A 17,717-nucleotide genomic window follows, 5' to 3' on the forward strand; every position below is an offset into this window, starting at 1 on the left:
CCCCCCCCGGCCTCCAATGGGGGGTGTCTGAGCGGGCTCCCCATCTTCTGCCCCAAGAGCTCCCTTCTCCCCCGCCCCCGACAGTGGCTGCTCCCGCCTGCTCCCCCCCGGCCCCATCCAAGGAGCGGCTGCTCTGCACCATTCCCTGGGGGCTGCCTGCCCCTTCTCCACGGTAGCTACGCGGGCCCAGCCATGCCCCCGCTCCCCGGGTTCCAGCCGGGGGGAGCCTGGTTCTGGTTTGGGTTTCGATGGCCCGGATCTCAGGGGCAGTGGCGGCTTCCAGCCTTGTCGAAATGGGTGGCGGGAGGGTCGGTCAAGGTGCCTTAACTTCTCTCTCCGACTAATCGCACCTTTTGTTCTGGATGTGGATGCATTGCAACACCTTTTACCTCCCTTGACCAGCCTCGGGTGGTACTCGACCTGCCCCGCTGAGGTAAAAGGCTTTGCTGTGCATCTACGCCAAGAAGGTGGTTGTGGTTAGTTAATGCTCCCTGACCCATTTTTCTAGTGTAGACAAGCTCTTAAAGGTGTGGAACTCTGGGTCTGAATTCCAGGGATTCCTCCCCATATAAATATATTAACTTCCTTGTCAAATATCCACTGAAGAATTTCAGCTGTGATTGAGTCACATTGGACAGTCCTGTATTGTGTATATTGCATGTTCGCAAGGGTGCCATGGATCAACCCCATGGGTCTGAATATTTGGTGAAAAGGGTACTGGCATCCTGCTTCATCAGCAGTTACTTGTTTCCTCTTTCATACTTTGTGTGTGGTTGTCACTGACACCCTATTCATCTCTTTAGAAGATGATACAGTTGTAATTTTAGTGATTTTATCTTTACTTATCTGTTAACTAATGTCTGGTAATAATGACCCACAATGTCTGAAGATGCCGTATATAGATGTATTCACTTTAATGGATCCCAGGGATTCTGTTTTAAACAGGTTTGCCTTTGTTGTAATGTCCTATACTTTTAAAGTTATAAATAAATAGGAAATAGGAAATAAATCTCTTTAATGCTTCATGTTTGCATCTGTAAAATGGTGATAGTGATACGTTCTTTTTCCGACCCTTTGTCTTGTCTGTGTAGACTGTAAACTCTTTGCAGTGGGGATTCTTATGACATGTTTGTGAAGCCCTTAGCACAAGGGGGCCCTCATATTGGCAGGGACCTCCATGTGCTTCTGTAATACTAATGATAATTTTTAACTTCAGTGAAAGGACTATGGCATCAGAGCAAACCAAGGATGAGGTGCCTGTTCCTGAGAAATCCACTGCAGGCCAGCTGGCCCCACGAGACTCAGACCCATACAAAGAACTCGACAATTTGCCTGTGAGGTAGGGTGTAAGGGTGTGTGTGTGTGTGGTCGCTTGCTGATGGTTTGTGTAAAGAGATGCACAAAATCAATCAAATGGTTCCCTTTAATGGCCTCTCACTTCTGCAAAAGCAGCACTGCCCTTAGCGGTAGAAGTCCAATGTGGTGTTAACTCATTGAACTAGCTTATTTTGAGACAGCATGTGAAGGGCATCGAGAGTGGGGAAAATTGAAGACCATTTCTCTATTAGTCCTCTTCTCCCTGCAGACCAGTGATGGGGATGGTGTTCTAGCTGTAGATTCTGAGTGGAAGTTTCTAAAATCCCTACCAGCAAAGAGAATGGAACTGATTAAAGAGTGTGCGATAAATAGAGCAAAGTATATCCGGGAGGGAGTGTGACCTAATAGTAACTTGGGTCTCCTTGGTCTGAGATTTTGGCTCTGCCATTGACTTGCTGTGTGGGCTTGGACAAGTTGCTTCTCCTCTATCTGTTTCCCCAGCTGTAATATGAGAACATTGAACTACCTCACAGGGTGATTGTGGGATATACTTTTTAAAGCACTTTGAGAGACGTGGATGAAAAATGCAATCAGAATGCAAAGTATGGATTAGTATCTGTTTCTTTTGAATAGCATAAGTGACCTTTCTATACAAGAAAATGAGAGTGATCCCCTATCATTGGAAGCTGCCGATCATAGCCAACCAATAACAAGTGAGAGTACAGGAGATGCTCATTCAGGAGGAGCAGAAAGAGATCCTGGGATATTGCCGACCGATGCATCACTGCTGGCTGCAGAAAACAAAGGAGAAGAACCTATGCCCAGAGCAGTAGGACACTCTGGTGCTGTTTCCAGAGAGGCGCAGGCGTGTTCCTCAAATGAAGAGCTGTATCAATCTGATTCAGAGGGTTCAGACAGTGCGGTGGAAGAAGAGAGAACCTTGCTGCCTGGGGAAAATCTGCAAACAGTTTCTCTGCACTTCCAGGTTGATGTCCATGCAGAACAGCAACATGCTACCAATAATTGCTCTGAAGGTGAACTGGAAGCGTCACACTTGCATCAGGCTAGAGGGGATGGGGATCTGGATCTGGATAGTAAACCCTTGGAGGTGCCACCAAATGGGGAGAATGGGATTGAAAACAGCAGAGTTGCGCAGGACTCAGATCAGGAAGCTTCATCCCAGAAGCCCTCTCAGAACATTGCAGTGCAGGTCAGGTACCAATTTCCTTATGTCCATGAAGCTTGAGTTTTCCCCAGCTTGGTTTTTTTGATGGGGGGGGGGGTGGGGGGTGAAGAGGGAGCAGTGTTGGGGGGTGGAAGACAGAAGCACTGATTCCCAACTGAGAGCCTGCTGTGTGCACCAGGCAAGCTCTTCTGGTTTTCTGCTCGTTTTGTTTGTTTCAGGCAAGTAAATGCTTAACAGCTCCATAGGGCCTTTTAATCCACCAGTTCACAGTATGTGATGTGGCACAGAGAATCCTGCGGGAACTCTTCCTAGAGATGGGATCCCTTTTAAAGTCCAGTAATTTTCTTCGGTTTGGAACAGTCCTTGTTGTCCTTTGCCAATATGTTCATGCAATATGTGCCTCTTGTGGCAGGAAGAACTAAAGCTTCTGTGTCTATTCTGGATGGTTTCTGGTTTCCCTGGTTTGTAGAGGTCATTTTCTAGGCTCCCTGGAAGGGCTCTTTCCTTGGTAGGATGTTACAGATGTCACCCATTTTGTAGGAGGGAAGGATGTGAGGATGGCAGATAGCATAGAAATGAGTGAGCTGGACTGCAGGCATTCCCGATACAAAGCAATACGTGCCTCTGTACCTTGTAAAATCTGTTACAGTGTGTGCGTATTGTCTTTTGTAAACAAAAAAGAGGGTGGGGGAATTATGAGCCCCAGCTGACCTGAGCACTGAGTCTGGTCCCAGTCATGCTGCCCAATTGTCTAATGTTGCTTCAAGGCTGATGAATGAAATGGTGTCAGGGCTGGCTCAGGAGACAACTAAAAGTTCCTCTCAGAGTGGGAAGTGACTGTGCATGAAACTGTTGTTTGCACTTCCAAAGAGCTCTAACCCAAGTAACCATTTCTACCTTTGCAGACTGACTTCAAGACTGCTGATCTGGAGGTGAACACAGATCAAGATATTGAAAAGAACTTGGTGAGTACTAAAGAACAGCCAGTCTCGTGATTAGAATAGGGGACTACGTCTCAAATTCCTGGGTTCCAATCAGAGATCTTTTACTGATTCTGTCACTGGGCAAGTCACTCAGGCCTGAGGAGCCTCCATTCTCTGTTATCAGGGTTTGCGACTCAGTGAAGTCAGTGGGAACTCTGGATCCCAACAGGACCACTGAAAATGAGGCCCTAAATCTTCTCTGTTTACTTGCGGGTAAAATGACATTGGGCGTGTCTATACTGCAGTGTAGCTCAGGATTGAGGCTCAAGCCTAGCCCCCTTCTGTCTATGCCAAATCGTACTAACCCAGGGTCCTGGGATCCCATGAGGTGGTGGGTCTAAGCCAGGACCCAGGGTTCAAGCCCTATTGCTTTTCAGTGTAGACACAGCCCCGCTGGACTCATCCTCTGAAAATCTGCCAAAAGTATTCCACAATCCCATGGGCTGACTTTCTTTGCCCCTCTGGACAGTCACGTTTTCCCACAATGCACCATGAACAAAGGGCTAGAACGCCAGGAAATCTGGGATATGCAGGTGATTGAAGTTGGCCCTGCATAATGCGGTATAAACTCTGGAGCCTCAATTTGGGACCCAGGGTTCAACAGTTCCTCATCTGAGGTTACAAATGAGTGTCGACACTCAAGCCCTAGGTTAACAAACCCAGAGTCTGCTTACACTGCAGCGTAGCTATACCCATTGAGACTTCACTGATGTTGGTAAAGTGCTTTGAGACCCTGTCCAAAGCGCACACCATGATGATGTGATAGTATTTGTATAACTGGGCAGTTTTCTGTGCCACTCATTCTACATGTGACATACCCAACATGTGAGGCAAGGAGGATCCTGGCAGTTTTTCTTACAGTATGATACCTTGGACCTACCTTGATTTCACTTTGGCCGCAAGGCAATTGAAATACCACTGACTTATTTCTTTCCAAATCTCCCTCACCCTTGCTCCTTTTGAGCTCCTTTGCTTCCAGAGAGTTTGACAAAACCTTCGTGAATTGTCATAGCACTCGTGTTAGGTTGGGAAACATTAATATCCTATCTACAGCTGAAAAAAATTGCACCCCGGAGACCTTAAGTGAATTTCCAAAAGGTAGTATCTAGAACCCGTGAATCTGATTCCTAGTCCCCCTCTGCTCTAACCACTAGACTACTGCCTCATTTAAATGGCAGCTTTACAGTCCTGTAATTAGTTGATGCCTGCTCCAATGATACGGGGGTGTCTGCCTCTTCTGGTCCAAGAGGGCCTGTGCTTTTTGACTGGGAATCATACGAACCATGACTCTTCACAGCCTGCATCTTGCCTTTTCCTGAGCTTTTATACCCTACTGGGATGACTTGCTCTCCTGTGATTGCATCAGCACTTGGTACTGCCTGACAGGTCTGTCTGCATCAAAGAGAATGATGCAGTAGGAGAGAGGAAACAATTACCTACCCTTTTGTCCATTACAGGGCAAAATGATGTCTGAAAGGGCCTTGTTGAAGGAACGTTACCAGGAAGTGCTAGACAAACAGAGGCAGGTGGAGAATCAACTCCAGGTGCAGCTCAAGCAGCTCCAGCAACGAAGGGAAGAAGAGATGAAGAATCACCAGGTATCAAACGAAGCACTTTTTCTCTCAACATCCAGCCTGCCCAACACCGTTCACAATTGTACTGCTAAACTGGGGTAATGCAGTGACATGCTGCAGGGCACAAGATGATGCTTGGAGAGGTCAGGAAGGGATTTCTCTTATGGGGAACATAGCACAACTTGCCAAGTGTTTATGTGGGGATTCTTCTAATCATCAAATATTGGTCACGGCAAGAGTCAGGGCAAAGGACTTGTTTAGATGTCGATTTTTTCCGAATCTTTAATCATATGGACTACATCTAAATAAACAGCATCTCATGGACCGGTCTCTTCCTGTTCATGATCTCCTAACATCCCCATGACAATGACAACAGTAGCACTAGGGAAATATTTCATGTATGAATCATAGGAGCCTGGGAACAAGGAGAGTTAGCACTGTGTGACCAGTCAGCTCTGGCGCGCAGCTTGAGAGCCATTGGATTAGACCAATGGTTCTCAGCCTCTTCTTCCATACTGTGACCCCTTGTCAGAACAGAAAAAAGCTTCAGCACATTCTCTTATCTAGATTTAAAGAAAGGGAGGAAGGTTATTAACCCTGACACCTGTTTTGGACCTCCCACTCCTCCCCACATGAGAACCTGCAGCGTAGACCACTCATCTGTCTTGTGCAGCAGATTCTAGTTTCTTGTTCATAATCCTCAGCCCATTGCCTTGCATGATTGATGATCTAACATTTATCTTTTAAAACCCTTTTGTGGCACGTGTAATTATCCACCCAATTAATTGCATCAAGTTCAGAATTAAAAAAAACAATCTTGTGGTGAGCTTACGTTCTTTATTTGCTTGGTGCTGGCTATGCTCTAGGAGATCCTGAAGGCCATTCAGGATGTGACGATCAAACGAGAAGAGACTAAGAAGAAGATGGAGAAAGAGAAGAAAGAATTCTTGCAAAAGGAGCAGGATCTAAAAGCCGAAATTGAGAAGCTCTGCCAGAAAGGCAGAAGGTATTCCTGTGGGAGAGCAAGTGTTTGTTGAAGTAAAACCGTGTATGATTGAACCCTAGGGCACCTCTGGTTAGTTTGATGCACTAGGTGGAGAGTGCATCACCATGTGACCTTTTTGGACTGTCAAAAGTATCTCTAGCAGTGTGTATGTTAATATATTAGGGGAGGTCTGTTCAGGTTTTAAGCAACTCGGTCTGTAGCTGATCTAAGTATACAGAGGTTCCCCAAAATGAATGTATTTTCAAAGAGACAATGTTGAGGTTGTTGGCTGTAAATGCTGACTGATCTTGACGCAGAAGACCTACAGCTGAAGCCCTGAGTACTTGGGGTCACTCAGTCCTTTGGTGCTTTGCCATCTTGGTGTTGTGGCCCAGTTTCAGTTTGACTGATGACTCCCTGTCTACCCAGAATTACCCCTGTGCATGCTTTGCTCAGATGCTGCATGGATGGTGCCCTATAGATAGCTAACAGTTTTGGGTGGCCGAGTTGTTCCTTGCTGCTCGCCCTGAGCTGCTGTGGAGGGTTGAGTTGGGATGCACTGTAAAACAGCTGCTGTTCTTCTCTAGGGCCAGATGCTGCTTGCCTTTCTCATGCAAACTGCCTCACTGGTTCCAATGGGACTGTTACATGGATAAAGTGAGCAGAATTTGGCTCATACTTTGGGTTCCTTTTGGGAGAAGGGAGGGGATGATCTTACACTTTGGGAGAGAGTTTATCATCTACTGTCCCATGCTGTAGGTCTTATTTTGAAGAGCACAGTAATTGCATTTTTCTAAACCGTCCTTTTAAAACTACCTTAATAATAATAATCCAAGTACCAAATCCACTTACTGTGTGTCCCTCTGCAAATAAACTGGTGCTTGGACAATGGCTTTCTTTGCACAATTTCATGATATAGCAAAGATTATGCTCCCCTGAAAGCATCACTGGCATCCTTACAAAAATACATATGTGATTGATTTCTCAAAGTAGATCACTGTATAGAGCTCCTGACTTTGATGTGCTTTTAGTTCTGACCCTCTCCAGCGATAAGTGAAAGGCTCCACTCTTGCAGTAAGTGACTTGGTCTGTCCTTTCTCCCTTTTGCAGGTTACTGAAAGAACAGGAGGAGAAGGAAAATAAAATTGTTTCTCTAATCGCAGAGCAGTCTGATGAAAAGTAGGACTCTGTTTTTATAAAATGAGTTCTGTGGAATGCTCTCCTTCCATTCCCTTCCCCTTAATTCATTGGAAACATTAAATCACACACATAGCTCCAAAGTGAGACTTGCGTCACCTCTTTCCCAGTGGTGGATGGTGATGCTCCAAGTGAGAGGCTGATAATGCGGACTAGGGGCACGTGGGCTAGGGTGCATGCTTTTTGTCTCCTCCCCAGCTCTGCCAATGCCCATCAGTCCCTACCTGTGTTATGCGCAGGCATATCATGAGCAGAGACTGCCAAGTGCTTCATTGGTGTGGATGAGAATTGGGCCACACAGAATGACTTTGTCACCTCTACCTGTAACTGAACTTGTGCTTGCAGAGGTCTGACTAGTCCATTTATCCCATTGTGCTCTCATCTACTTTTGCCCTAATGCTGTTTTTAACTTTGGAGTATTTATGTTCTGAGTAGAGACAGGTTCAAGCTTCAAAGTTCTGTTCCAGAGCCAAACTTGAGTGCTCAGATAATAGTGATGGGCAGTAATATAAGACCCTAAAAATAGAACTTCTTCAGAGTTCGGGCTGTTTGGATCAGGGGTTTTGATTCATCTGGAAGGGACCTCAAGAGGCCATTAGTCTAGCTTCCTGCACTGAGGCAGGACCATTAAACCTAGACCTCCCCGACAGGTGTTTGACCAGCCTGTTCTTAAAAACCTCCAATGACGGGAATTCCACAACCTCCATTGAAAGCCCCTTCCAGAGTTTAACTATCCTTATAGTTAGAAAGTTTTTCCTAATCTAACGTAAATCTCCCTTGCTGCAGATTAAGCCCATTACTACTTGTTTTACTTTCAGTGGTCATGGAGAACTGATTACAGTCCTCTTTATAACAGCCCTTAATGTGTTTGAAGACTGTTCCCAGGTCCCCCTTCAGTCGTCTTTTCTCATGGCTAAACATGCCCAGTTTTTTTTAACCTTTCCTCATTGGTCAAGTTTTCTAAGACTTTTATCATTATTGTTGCTCTCCTCTGGACTTTCTCCAGCTTATCCACTTCTTTCTTGAAGTGTGGCCCCCAGGACTGGAGACAGTTCTGTAGCTGAGGTCTCACCAGTGCTGAGTAGAGCAGGACAGTTACCGCCTATGTTTTTCATACGACAGTCCTGTTAATACCCCACGGTGATATTAGCCTTTTTCACAACTGCAGCTCGTTGCTGACTTGCATTCAATGTGTGATCCACTAGACCCCCACGTCACTTCCAGGTCTTTCTAGTTCAGACATGTCTTTTTTTCTGCCAAACTTGGACACAATCTTGGCAAGGGGTAACCTTCAGCATAGTTAGGCGCCCCGCCCGCCCCCACACACAGACAAAGAGAAGGAGAGCAGACTGTTCATTACTACCATCTTTGAACCCCGTCTTAGAAGGTGTAACTTTGAGGAACAAAAGTTTACAGGGATCTCCATGGCTGATTCAGTGGTGCCCATGTCGGAGTAAGATGTTCATTGTCCTGCTGTGAAATGACTGGTCACTTGTACGCACCGACCCAGCTTGGTCTTGAGCTCTACGGCCTCTACGTGTCTGATGAAGGTCATGGCTGCCATAGTCTGCAAACTGGGTGCAATCCTTGGGCTTCAGGCAACCAAGGAATGCACTGGCAGCTTACCAAATGTTTTGGCAGCTCCCGGATGGCCAGTCAACATGTCTGTTTAGGCACTAGTGTGACGTGTTCTGCTTTTGATCCTAGGGAGGCTTGGGAGATGGAACTAGATAAGCTGAAGAACCAGCACAATGAGATCAATAGGAACATCCTGGAGGAAACGGAAAGGGCTTGGAAAGCAGAGGTTGGTATAAGCCGCCTTACTGCAGGGCATGGCTGCAAGTCATGGATTGATGCAGAACAGTGCATAGACCAGAAGTTCTCAACTAACTTACCATTGTGGGCCACGTATGCAGCTCTGTGTATGTTATGTGGGCCACATCCACACAATAGATAAACTACTTGTGTGGCCCTGAGAAGTCACATGGGCCGCAGCTGTGTGCTGACTGGGCCGCAAGTGGGCTGTGGATTGAGAACCCCTGGCCTAGAGTTAATAATCCTGGCAGGCTGAGAATGGCACCGTGCCTGTGTCTTCCCTGCAAAATGGGTGAAAGGAACAGTGGAGTGGCGGCTCTTTGGATGGGTCTTGCTCTTCGCAGGGAGCAAGAGAAATTACTGAACTGTGATCTGCTGATGGATGTTGGTCAGAAGTGGGGCCCTGTTGTGCTAAGCACTGTGCAAAGTGACGAGCTCAACCTGGGAGGATGAACAACATGGCCTGCGGGAGATCATCAAGTACATGCGCTCGATGTCTGTGGTCTCTCTCCATTAGATATTGTCCTTGGAGAGCCGGAAGGAGCTGCTGGTTCTGAAACTAGAAGAAGCCGAAAAAGAGGCGGAGCTACACCTCACCTACCTCAAGTGAGTTCTGTATAGGCCAATAGGGAGCGAAGTAACCCCGTTTACTCCTGTTCACCCCCTCCTAAAACCCCAACTAGTCTGTGCTTGAATGTCAGAGACTTTGTTACAACCAAGTGAGGGTTTCCTGGCCTGATGTCCTCAAAGCACTGGATGGTAGAGTTCCAGTTTTCCATGTGTTTTCCTTAATCTTTAGCTACTGCATATTCTTTCCTCTTGTCTGCTGAGCATCTGTCATGCACCAAATCTATTGAGGTTTGTGTGCGGTAGTTTTCTTCATCAGCATCCAGGAGATGCACATCTTGTGTCCTAACTCCCAAGCTGCACCACCTGAAGGTCTGCTCTCTTTGAGCAGAAAGTGGGTTATAGTTGCAATGGAGGGACAAGGGAAGAGGGGCAGGGTTGAGAGAAAAACGATGGGGAGTAACGTGTAAACAGGTGTCTCTGTTCTGCTTGTAGCTGTTCCCATTTTGCTACCAAAAAACACGGGCTCAAACCCTCTTTTCCCTTTTAATTCTCCTTGTCTCTGAGTAGGTCAGCGCCACCCACGCTGGAGACCATACGACCCAAGCAGGAGTGGGAAATGAGGCTGAACAGGATACGAATGACCAAAGAAAGTGTCCGGGTAGGGTCTCTGCTGGGCATCAAGCAACTCCTAAAAATACTTAGGAGGGAGGAATGGGAACATGGAAACAAATTTAAGTACTTGATTGGTTTATTTCTTCCACCCCCCCCCCCCCCAAGCCCCTTCACTGATTCTGCAAGTCTTGTCATGTGTTCTCAAGCAAGCCCTTAAATGATCCTTTGATTAAACTATTCGGGATTCCCACTGTCCCTGTTCTGTGTCTCCTACAGCTCCAACCACATTGCCAACACTTACTGCTTAAACAGGTGATAGGAATAACTGCGGAACTTTGTCAATGAGCATGAAAACGGACACTCCCAAATGGCCAGGTGCTAATGACCTTGACAAGGCTGTGCCTCAGCTGTGGTCTCACACCATAGAATCATGGGGTAGAAGGGACCCCCAGGGTCATCTTGTCTAATATGCAGGATTTGTTGTGTCTAAACCATTGAAGGCAGATGGCTCCAGCCTCCTTTTGAAAACCTCCAGTCAAGGAGCTTCCAAAACCGCCCTAGGCAGTTTGTTCCGTTGTCCTACAGTTCTTACAGTTGGGAAGTTTTTCCTGAGATTCAGTCTAAATCTGTTATGCTGTAGTTCGAATGCACTGAATTAGGGGACAGCTAAACACCGAGGAAAACTTTCAGATAAATTCAGAATGCTGCTCTGACCAATAGAAACTGTGGCCTAGAGTGTATAGTCGGTTTTGGGGGTTCTTGTGGCTTTCATGGCTGGCTGTATACCCAGATCTCATCTCTGTGTTTGTCTGTGGCGTTCGGTTGCTCTATTGTAAATACATGCTTTCATGTAAATATTCTAACCAAATACAAGGAGGCTGTTCTGATACACACCTATTATCTTATTTGCAATGAAATCTCTTCCTAACATAGGGCTTTTGAAGATGTTTGGTCAGCCAGGGGCTTTGTTTATGTGGGGCTGAAGGTCATTGCCTTCTGATGTTCTGAAGAAACTTAGCTTCTCTTTGTAATGAAGTCTCAGATTTGGTCTGTGATGTTATTGTGGCAATAACTTGGCCGTTTGTTAGACTATATCTGTTCCTCACATAAATAGCTGCACTACTTTCTATAGCAATGCAGTTGTACAATGATCTGGGCCCTGCCCGGCCATTCTATGGTGGACATGCAATCACTCAGTGAAATAAATGAGCATTGTAAAAGATGAACTTGATTAGATAGGGAACACTAATTATGGGCATGTCCAGATGGGTCAGGGCTTAGGAATTAAAAACAAAATGTAAGCAAGACAACTCAGGTAGACCTGAGGATCTGGCTGATATCTAACCTCAATAAAACGCCCTCTAGTACCTCATCGGCTTCTCCCCAGGAGGTTTTTAGGCTTGTTTCTCTTTTCTTCCTAAATAACGTTCTATAGTAAAGCTATTTGGTCCTGGACTTGACTCCTCTTGTGTCGTGTGTATGGGATTCACTTGAATGGATGTCTGAGATTGCATTTGAAAGTTTGTACATCACTCTTTCCTTTGGTTTGTGAGCTGGACTCCAGGGGCACGGTCCTCTACAGAAATGCAGTGACCCCAGGTTACCCCTCAGCACGGACTATGGATAGCTACGCTTCAGCTTGCCCTGTGCCAGTATCTGGAGTGCCAGTATGTGCACAGGCCCTGTATGGCAGCGGGGGATGGGGCTAGGCCTGTACGTAAGCAATCATTCCTTTGCCTCCCCCGTACGGTCCAGTCCAGCAAAACTGTAGCTCTGGTAGGGTGCGGAATCAGCCAGCTGGTGCTTGATGTTCGGGCCCTTCACCAAGGCAGCCATGGCACGCCGCATGCTGGGGGTGAGGGAGACTCTCGGACCAATGGGGTTGGTAACATCCCCCTCCCCCCCCTTAGGTATTTTTTTTTCTTCATTCTTTCTCTTAGGATCAGTTCAATGGTCACATCCAGCTGGTGAGGAATGGAGCAAAGCTGAGCAGCCTGCCCCAGATCCCAACCCCCACCCTGCCCCCACCCCCGTCCGAGGTGAGTGTCGCGCCCCAGATCCCAACCCCCACCCTGCCCCCACCCCCGTCCGAGGTGAGTGTCGCTCCCCAGATCCTGGCCCAGACGCTCCGTGTGAAGCGTTCCTGGTCACTCGTGCACGGGGCTTTTCTAAGGCTAGCAGAGAGCCTCGCTGCTGACCCCAGCAGACAGCTGCCTCTGGGGCAGGCTGGTCACAGACCCTGGCTTGGGTAGTGGTCTGGCATGTGCATGTGTTCATGGTATTCACCAGCTGCCTGCTCAGAAGTGACCATGCACCCCTGGTGATAGCTTGGCAGCTGCACTCATGTGACTGGGGATCTGTGAGGTGTGGGTTCCTTCCCACCCCCACGTTTTCATGTCTGTAGTCTGGGTGGAAGGAGTTCCTGGCTGGCTTCCAACAGGCCTGTTCTAACCGGTATTCTCTTCTCTCTCTCAGACAGAGTTCATGATGCCGGCATTTCAGCCCAATCCATCCCTTACCCCCAGGCTCCCGTTCCCCATTGGGCCGGTCCCAGTTCCCATGCTCATGCCCAGTGCTGATCCTCGGGCGCTCTCCTTCCCGCTCCTGAACCCTGTCATCTCCAGGCCTAATCAGCCCTCACCCCCTCTGCCTGCTTCCCAAGGGAGGAACAGCCCTGTATTGGCATCTCTTGTCAGCACCCACGGCCCTCACATGACATCTGCTGCCTCTATCCCGCCTCCGCCAGGGCTCGGAGGAGTCAAGGGTGCTCATGAGTTTCACAGGCCACAGCCGGTCGATAAGCTGGAAAAGATCCTGGAGAAGCTCTTGGCTCGATTTCCCCAGTGTAACAAGTGAGTGTCCCTGCCTGGGGTGGGGCCCTACATGTGGGGAAGCGGCTGGACTTGAGTCTCTGAAAAGGTGTAGCCAGCAGTGCCATCGGAGAAGCCCCAGGGTGTGTCTGGAGAGTGGAGCAAGCCCTTAGTATGTGTTTCCAGGAGTAGGGCCAAGCAGTGCCTGGAGCATTCCCAGCAAATAGCCTTGGGTCCTTTAGTAGCACTGTCAGCTCAGCAGCCGTAGCAGTACCTCACGCTCTGTGCTTCAGCTTTCCGTCTGCATAACGGAGAAGCCTCTGCCTCAGTCAGGGCTTGGGACTGACTGTGGTACCCGTTGGGAAGTGCACTGAAGCCAGTGAATGACGCGTGCTACAGGGCTTCGCGGCGTTGGCCAAGGCCCTTCTGGAAGGGCTCAGAGACTGTGGGGGGAGGTGCCGTCTGGGCCTGGAATACAAGCGCGCAGTAGTGTTGCATTGCTGTGTTCTAACAGCAAGGCTGGCTGCTGCTGCTTGCCCAACTGCAGGGCTCTCGGGGTGGACATGGATTTTCTGGGTTCACTGGCGGCACTAGATTCGCCTCACCCTAAGGGAGCCCAGTATTTCCAGTGCAATGAGAGCATGGTCCCAGGGGAGGGCGCTCCCTGGGTGACCTTGGGCAAATCACTCGATCTCTGTGCCTCAGCTCCCCACCTGTAACATGGGGTGATAGCACTGCCCTGCCTCCCAGGCGTTCCCCGGGGATCTGTGCATGAGAGGTGGGGCAGTGCCTGGATACCACAGTACTGGAGCCATATGTAGGCCGATGGTGCCCTATTGTCCAAGTGCTGCAGCCGTCCTTTGGAGGAGAGGATGGCAGTTAACGGTACCTGTGACTGACCTCAGCGTGCGGTTGGGGAAAGGCCACGGCTGACTCCAACCTGTGGCAGCATCTCGGGTCCCTTGCTAGAAGGGGTTCTGGTTGCTGTGGTGAAACAGACCTTCCTGCTGACTGGCACCTGGGACCAGAACTTGTGCCCCAGGTGCTCCTGACCAGCTCTCTGTCTCCTCAGGGCCCAGCTGACGAACATACTGCAGCAGATCAAGACAGCGAGGAGAACCATGGCAGGGCTGACCATGGAAGAGCTGAATCAGCTGGTAGCAGCGAAGCTGGCCGAGCATCAGGGCGCAGCAGTGGGCGCTCAGGTGGGTCAGCTGCATGAGGAGTGTCGGGGTCCAAGTGGTGGGGGGAGGGGTCGTATTGAAGGAGGCAGCATTCGGCTCTTGGACAAAGCAGCCCCGCGGCAGTTGGTTGGAGTTCGTCAAAGGAGGGCTGGGCAGGAGTGAACTAGAACATGGTTCTGGTCTGTGCTACTGTACAAGGCCGTTCCCTAGGAAACAAGTGGCATCCACAGAGGCAAAACCGGAGCTCCCAGCTTTCCATCCTGGGCAAGGAGGCGATAGTCAGAGTCCAACAGATCCCCTCCCTGCTGGTCTCCATCACCCCCGTAAATACCCTGGGGTGACTTCAGCGCTCCCTCTAAAACATGCCTAATACCTTTTATCATCTTTGCTAACAGCCACTTGGCCGAATCAGGGCCCCCATGTTTCCTGCTCCTCTGCCCCAGATCAGCGCCCCTATGTTCCTGCCACCGGCTCAGGTGTCTTACCCAGGGACACCGTCACATGTAAGATGTTCTTAGTTACCTGGGAGTTCCTGCATGTTCCCCAGCACGGCCTGCAGGGGGCTGGGTGCACCTCGGCAACCCTGTCCCACAGGCTGGGAGGCACCCACAGTGCAGGCTCTGGGCTCTCACCTTAGACTGAGGCGGGAGGGAAGGGCTAGGGGCACAGGCACCTCGCCATCTGCTGGCCATGAGCACTCAGCAAAAAGGGAAGGAGTGAAACAGCCACCACAGCAGGGACAGGTGAGGGCCTGAGGGAACGTGCTGGAGTGGGCGCTGCTCGCGTACCAGAGTGCCTGGGATAGGCAAGCATGCGACACTGATGTGGGGCGGGAGAGAGCCCAATCGCGGTATGAACAAGCTGCGCCCTGAGGGAGAAGGTCTGATCAGCGCCACGAAGCGGGTACGCTTCCCTGTCCCCAGGGTTTCCCCATGTAAATATTCAGCGCTGGCAGTGCCCCCCTCTGCACCTTCTTAGTGGGGGTGGGGGCAGGAGGCACTAGTGTCTAGCGGGATGTGGACCCTGGGGGACGCAGGACGCTTAGAGCTGGGTCTGGTGACCGGGCTTCTGTGACTCTCATTTCTGTGTGCACGCTTGCTGCTGTGACCCAGGCCCCCGCTACCTGTAAGCTGTGTCTAATGTGCCAGAAACTTGTGCAGCCCAGCGAGCTCCACCCGATGGCCTGTTCTCACGTGCTCCACAAGGAGGTAAGTGTGGCCTGGGACACCGTCCTCCCGCCACGCAGCAGGGGCCAGCTGCTTGGCCAGGAAACGCTCTTACGTGGCTTGTGTGGTTCCGGGTGCTAAGCCTCTCCCTGGGCTGGGGAGCCAGAGCAAGGCACAGGAGTCCCTGGGAAATGAGGCTCCTAAAGGAAAGAACAGTTCTCCCTGGGGCAGGTGAAGGTAGTTAGCCAACCTTTCCGTGTCCTTTGCCCCGGGCCATTTAGTTGCGGTTTCTAAGAATGCACAGTCCTCTGATTCCTGCTCTAAATGCTGCTCTCTGGCCCTCTCCGTGTTCTGCTCTGGTGTAGGTCAGGGCCAATGGCTGAGCTGGCCCCCATGGAGTGTGCATCGCTGTGGAAGCTGTGACTTGTTAACTGGGGGGAGGAGAGGCTGATCTTAGTGCTGGTACAGGAGCCATCTCAGCCTGGTTCACTAGGGTGAAATGCAGGGGGGCAAAGCCCAGTTGTCTGCCCTGTGTGGCTAAGGAGGAAACAGGAAGGCATATAGAGAGAGAATGGTTGCTTTTTGTGTTAGGAGAACGTAGTGATCCTGCCATGTTAAAAAGCTCCCTGCTGTGGACTTGGTCCCCCAGATGCAGAAATCTTAATGGTGCACTCTGGAGCAGACCATCCCTTGGGGATAGCGCCCCGAGCCAGCAAGATACTGGTAGAATCTCTGTATAGCACACCACCTTCGAGTTGGGCTGGTGGCTCCTTATTGACTCTCTCTTTTTCAGTGCATCAAATTCTGGGCCCAAACCAACACAAATGACACTTGCCCCTTTTGTCCAAGTCCTAAATGACAGCCACTCAAACAACGCATGTGTGGTGGAGACGTCGCTGTGAATAGGCAGGATCGGTTCTGAGATTTCTACAGTTCTATATTTATACAACCATGTATACACATGTACATTTTTATTATATAGGTAATGTGTGTATAGAAAGTCTGTATACATACGAATTCATAAATAAAAGTATGTATATTATGCATAGATTGGATATCGTTCCTCCTTTTCAGGTCATGCTTTATAGCCTAACTGTCTTCATTGCTTTCGTGTCTGTCTGTCACAAGATGCTAGGCGGGCTGAGCCGCTCTGCAGTTGTTGGAACCTGGAAGGAGCAGTGGGAAATGCGGTTCTTTGGTACCACATTGGGCTGTCTGGGCGGATACCTTGCAGTGGAAGAGCTCTGCATGCAGGGGCTCTTGAGATGAACAGTCCAGTGCTGGCCTCTTGGGGGAAGGGGAAGCTTAGTCTAGTCATTGGAGTGCAGGGCTAGCACGTGGGAGACCTGGGCTCTCTACGCTGCCCTGCTGGGTGATTTGGGACACGTTACTTCTCTGCCTGTTTCTCCACAGGGATCACACTGCCCTATGCACAGGGAGAGACTCTGTTCCTCGCATGCTTAGCTCCTTGGATGAAAGCACTATCCTGATAGGGGCTGGGCCTCGTGAGCTCCAGATGTGATCCCATTTCTCTCCCACACCCGTCTAGGCCACAGCACTTCCTGTTCCAGTGGGAGAAGGCCTGGGCAGCTCACAAAATGGGTTTCCTACAGTCATGTCACTCCGTAGTACCTCCTCCCTTAGGAGGTAAACTATCTGTAGCCCAAGGGACCACGGCCGAAGAGAGGGTGAACGTTGCACACGGCGTCAAAGGGTGAATGCAGTCTGGGTCGGGGGACGCGCACACAGCAGCATCCTACACAAACAGTCGCAGCCCAGCACGTGGAACTGGCCTCCCTTAGCATGCTGTAGAATGGTGCTGAAGCTACCATTAAATTGGCAATTCTCAAGCCTCCCGTGAAGTGGACAGCAGCAATGCAAGCTTCCCTCCTCCATCCTGCCAGTATCTCAACCCTGCCTTTATGGCTTGTTCAGTCTTTGGCCACCGCTGAGCCCCCACCGCTGGTCTGTTTGTACTGTAGCCACCTTTCCCGGTGCTGAAACAGGTTGCTCCTCGCAGGAGCCCCAGCCTGACTCACAGATATTGCTGGCCTGGGCCGGATTTAAGATGAGGAGCCAGGCTTCCTATCTCGCTAGAGGAGCTGTTTGCAAAGCACGTCCTGCCAATATTCAAACCTTGGAACAAACTCATCCTAGATGAGTCACTCGTCTTTGCTTTCTGCAGTTATGCTACTCGGGGGATTGCTGGCAACAGCAACTTCAAATATTAGTCCCAAAATCTGAGTTAATGATCATCCAGGTGTGCATGGAAATGAACTACATTATTCTGCCTAATGCTGCTGCATTGTTAAATACCT

At 49.6% G+C, this 17,717-nt stretch overlaps 1 protein-coding gene across 2 annotated transcripts; it reads left to right on the plus strand.

Annotated features, from left to right (window-relative positions):
- The first annotated feature begins 1,161 nt into the window (after nt 1-1,161).
- Nucleotides 1,162-16,445, plus strand: RNF214 (ring finger protein 214). Of its 2 annotated transcripts, XM_034754603.1 has the most exons (15): nt 1,162-1,339; nt 1,951-2,527; nt 3,409-3,468; nt 4,944-5,084; nt 5,927-6,066; nt 7,156-7,224; nt 8,950-9,046; nt 9,575-9,663; nt 10,195-10,285; nt 12,180-12,278; nt 12,715-13,091; nt 14,122-14,254; nt 14,629-14,736; nt 15,346-15,441; nt 16,193-16,445. In XM_034754603.1, exons 1-15 carry the CDS (start codon nt 1,197-1,199, stop codon nt 16,256-16,258), a joined length of 2,286 nt encoding a protein of 761 aa, XP_034610494.1. In that variant the 5' UTR covers nt 1,162-1,196; the 3' UTR covers nt 16,259-16,445. The 2 variants fall into 2 exon arrangements, with proteins under 2 accessions (XP_034610494.1, XP_034610495.1); XM_034754604.1 differs by lacking the exon at nt 14,629-14,736.
- The last annotated feature ends 1,272 nt before the right edge of the window (nt 16,446-17,717 follow it).

This window comes from Trachemys scripta, chromosome 21, assembly GCF_013100865.1.
Source record: "Trachemys scripta elegans isolate TJP31775 chromosome 21, CAS_Tse_1.0, whole genome shotgun sequence".
NCBI classification, from domain to species: Eukaryota; Metazoa; Chordata; order Testudines; family Emydidae; genus Trachemys; species Trachemys scripta.

Coding starts and splice junctions, on each gene's coding strand:
- RNF214 (XM_034754603.1), top strand. CDS start 1,197: ATGATAATTTTTAACTTCAGTGAAAGGACTATGGCATCAGAGCAAACC. Junction 1,340..1,950: donor CTCGACAATTTGCCTGTGAG/GTAGGGTGTAAG, acceptor TCTTTTGAATAG/CATAAGTGACCTTTCTATAC. Junction 7,225..8,949: donor GCAGAGCAGTCTGATGAAAA/GTAGGACTCTGT, acceptor TTTTGATCCTAG/GGAGGCTTGGGAGATGGAAC.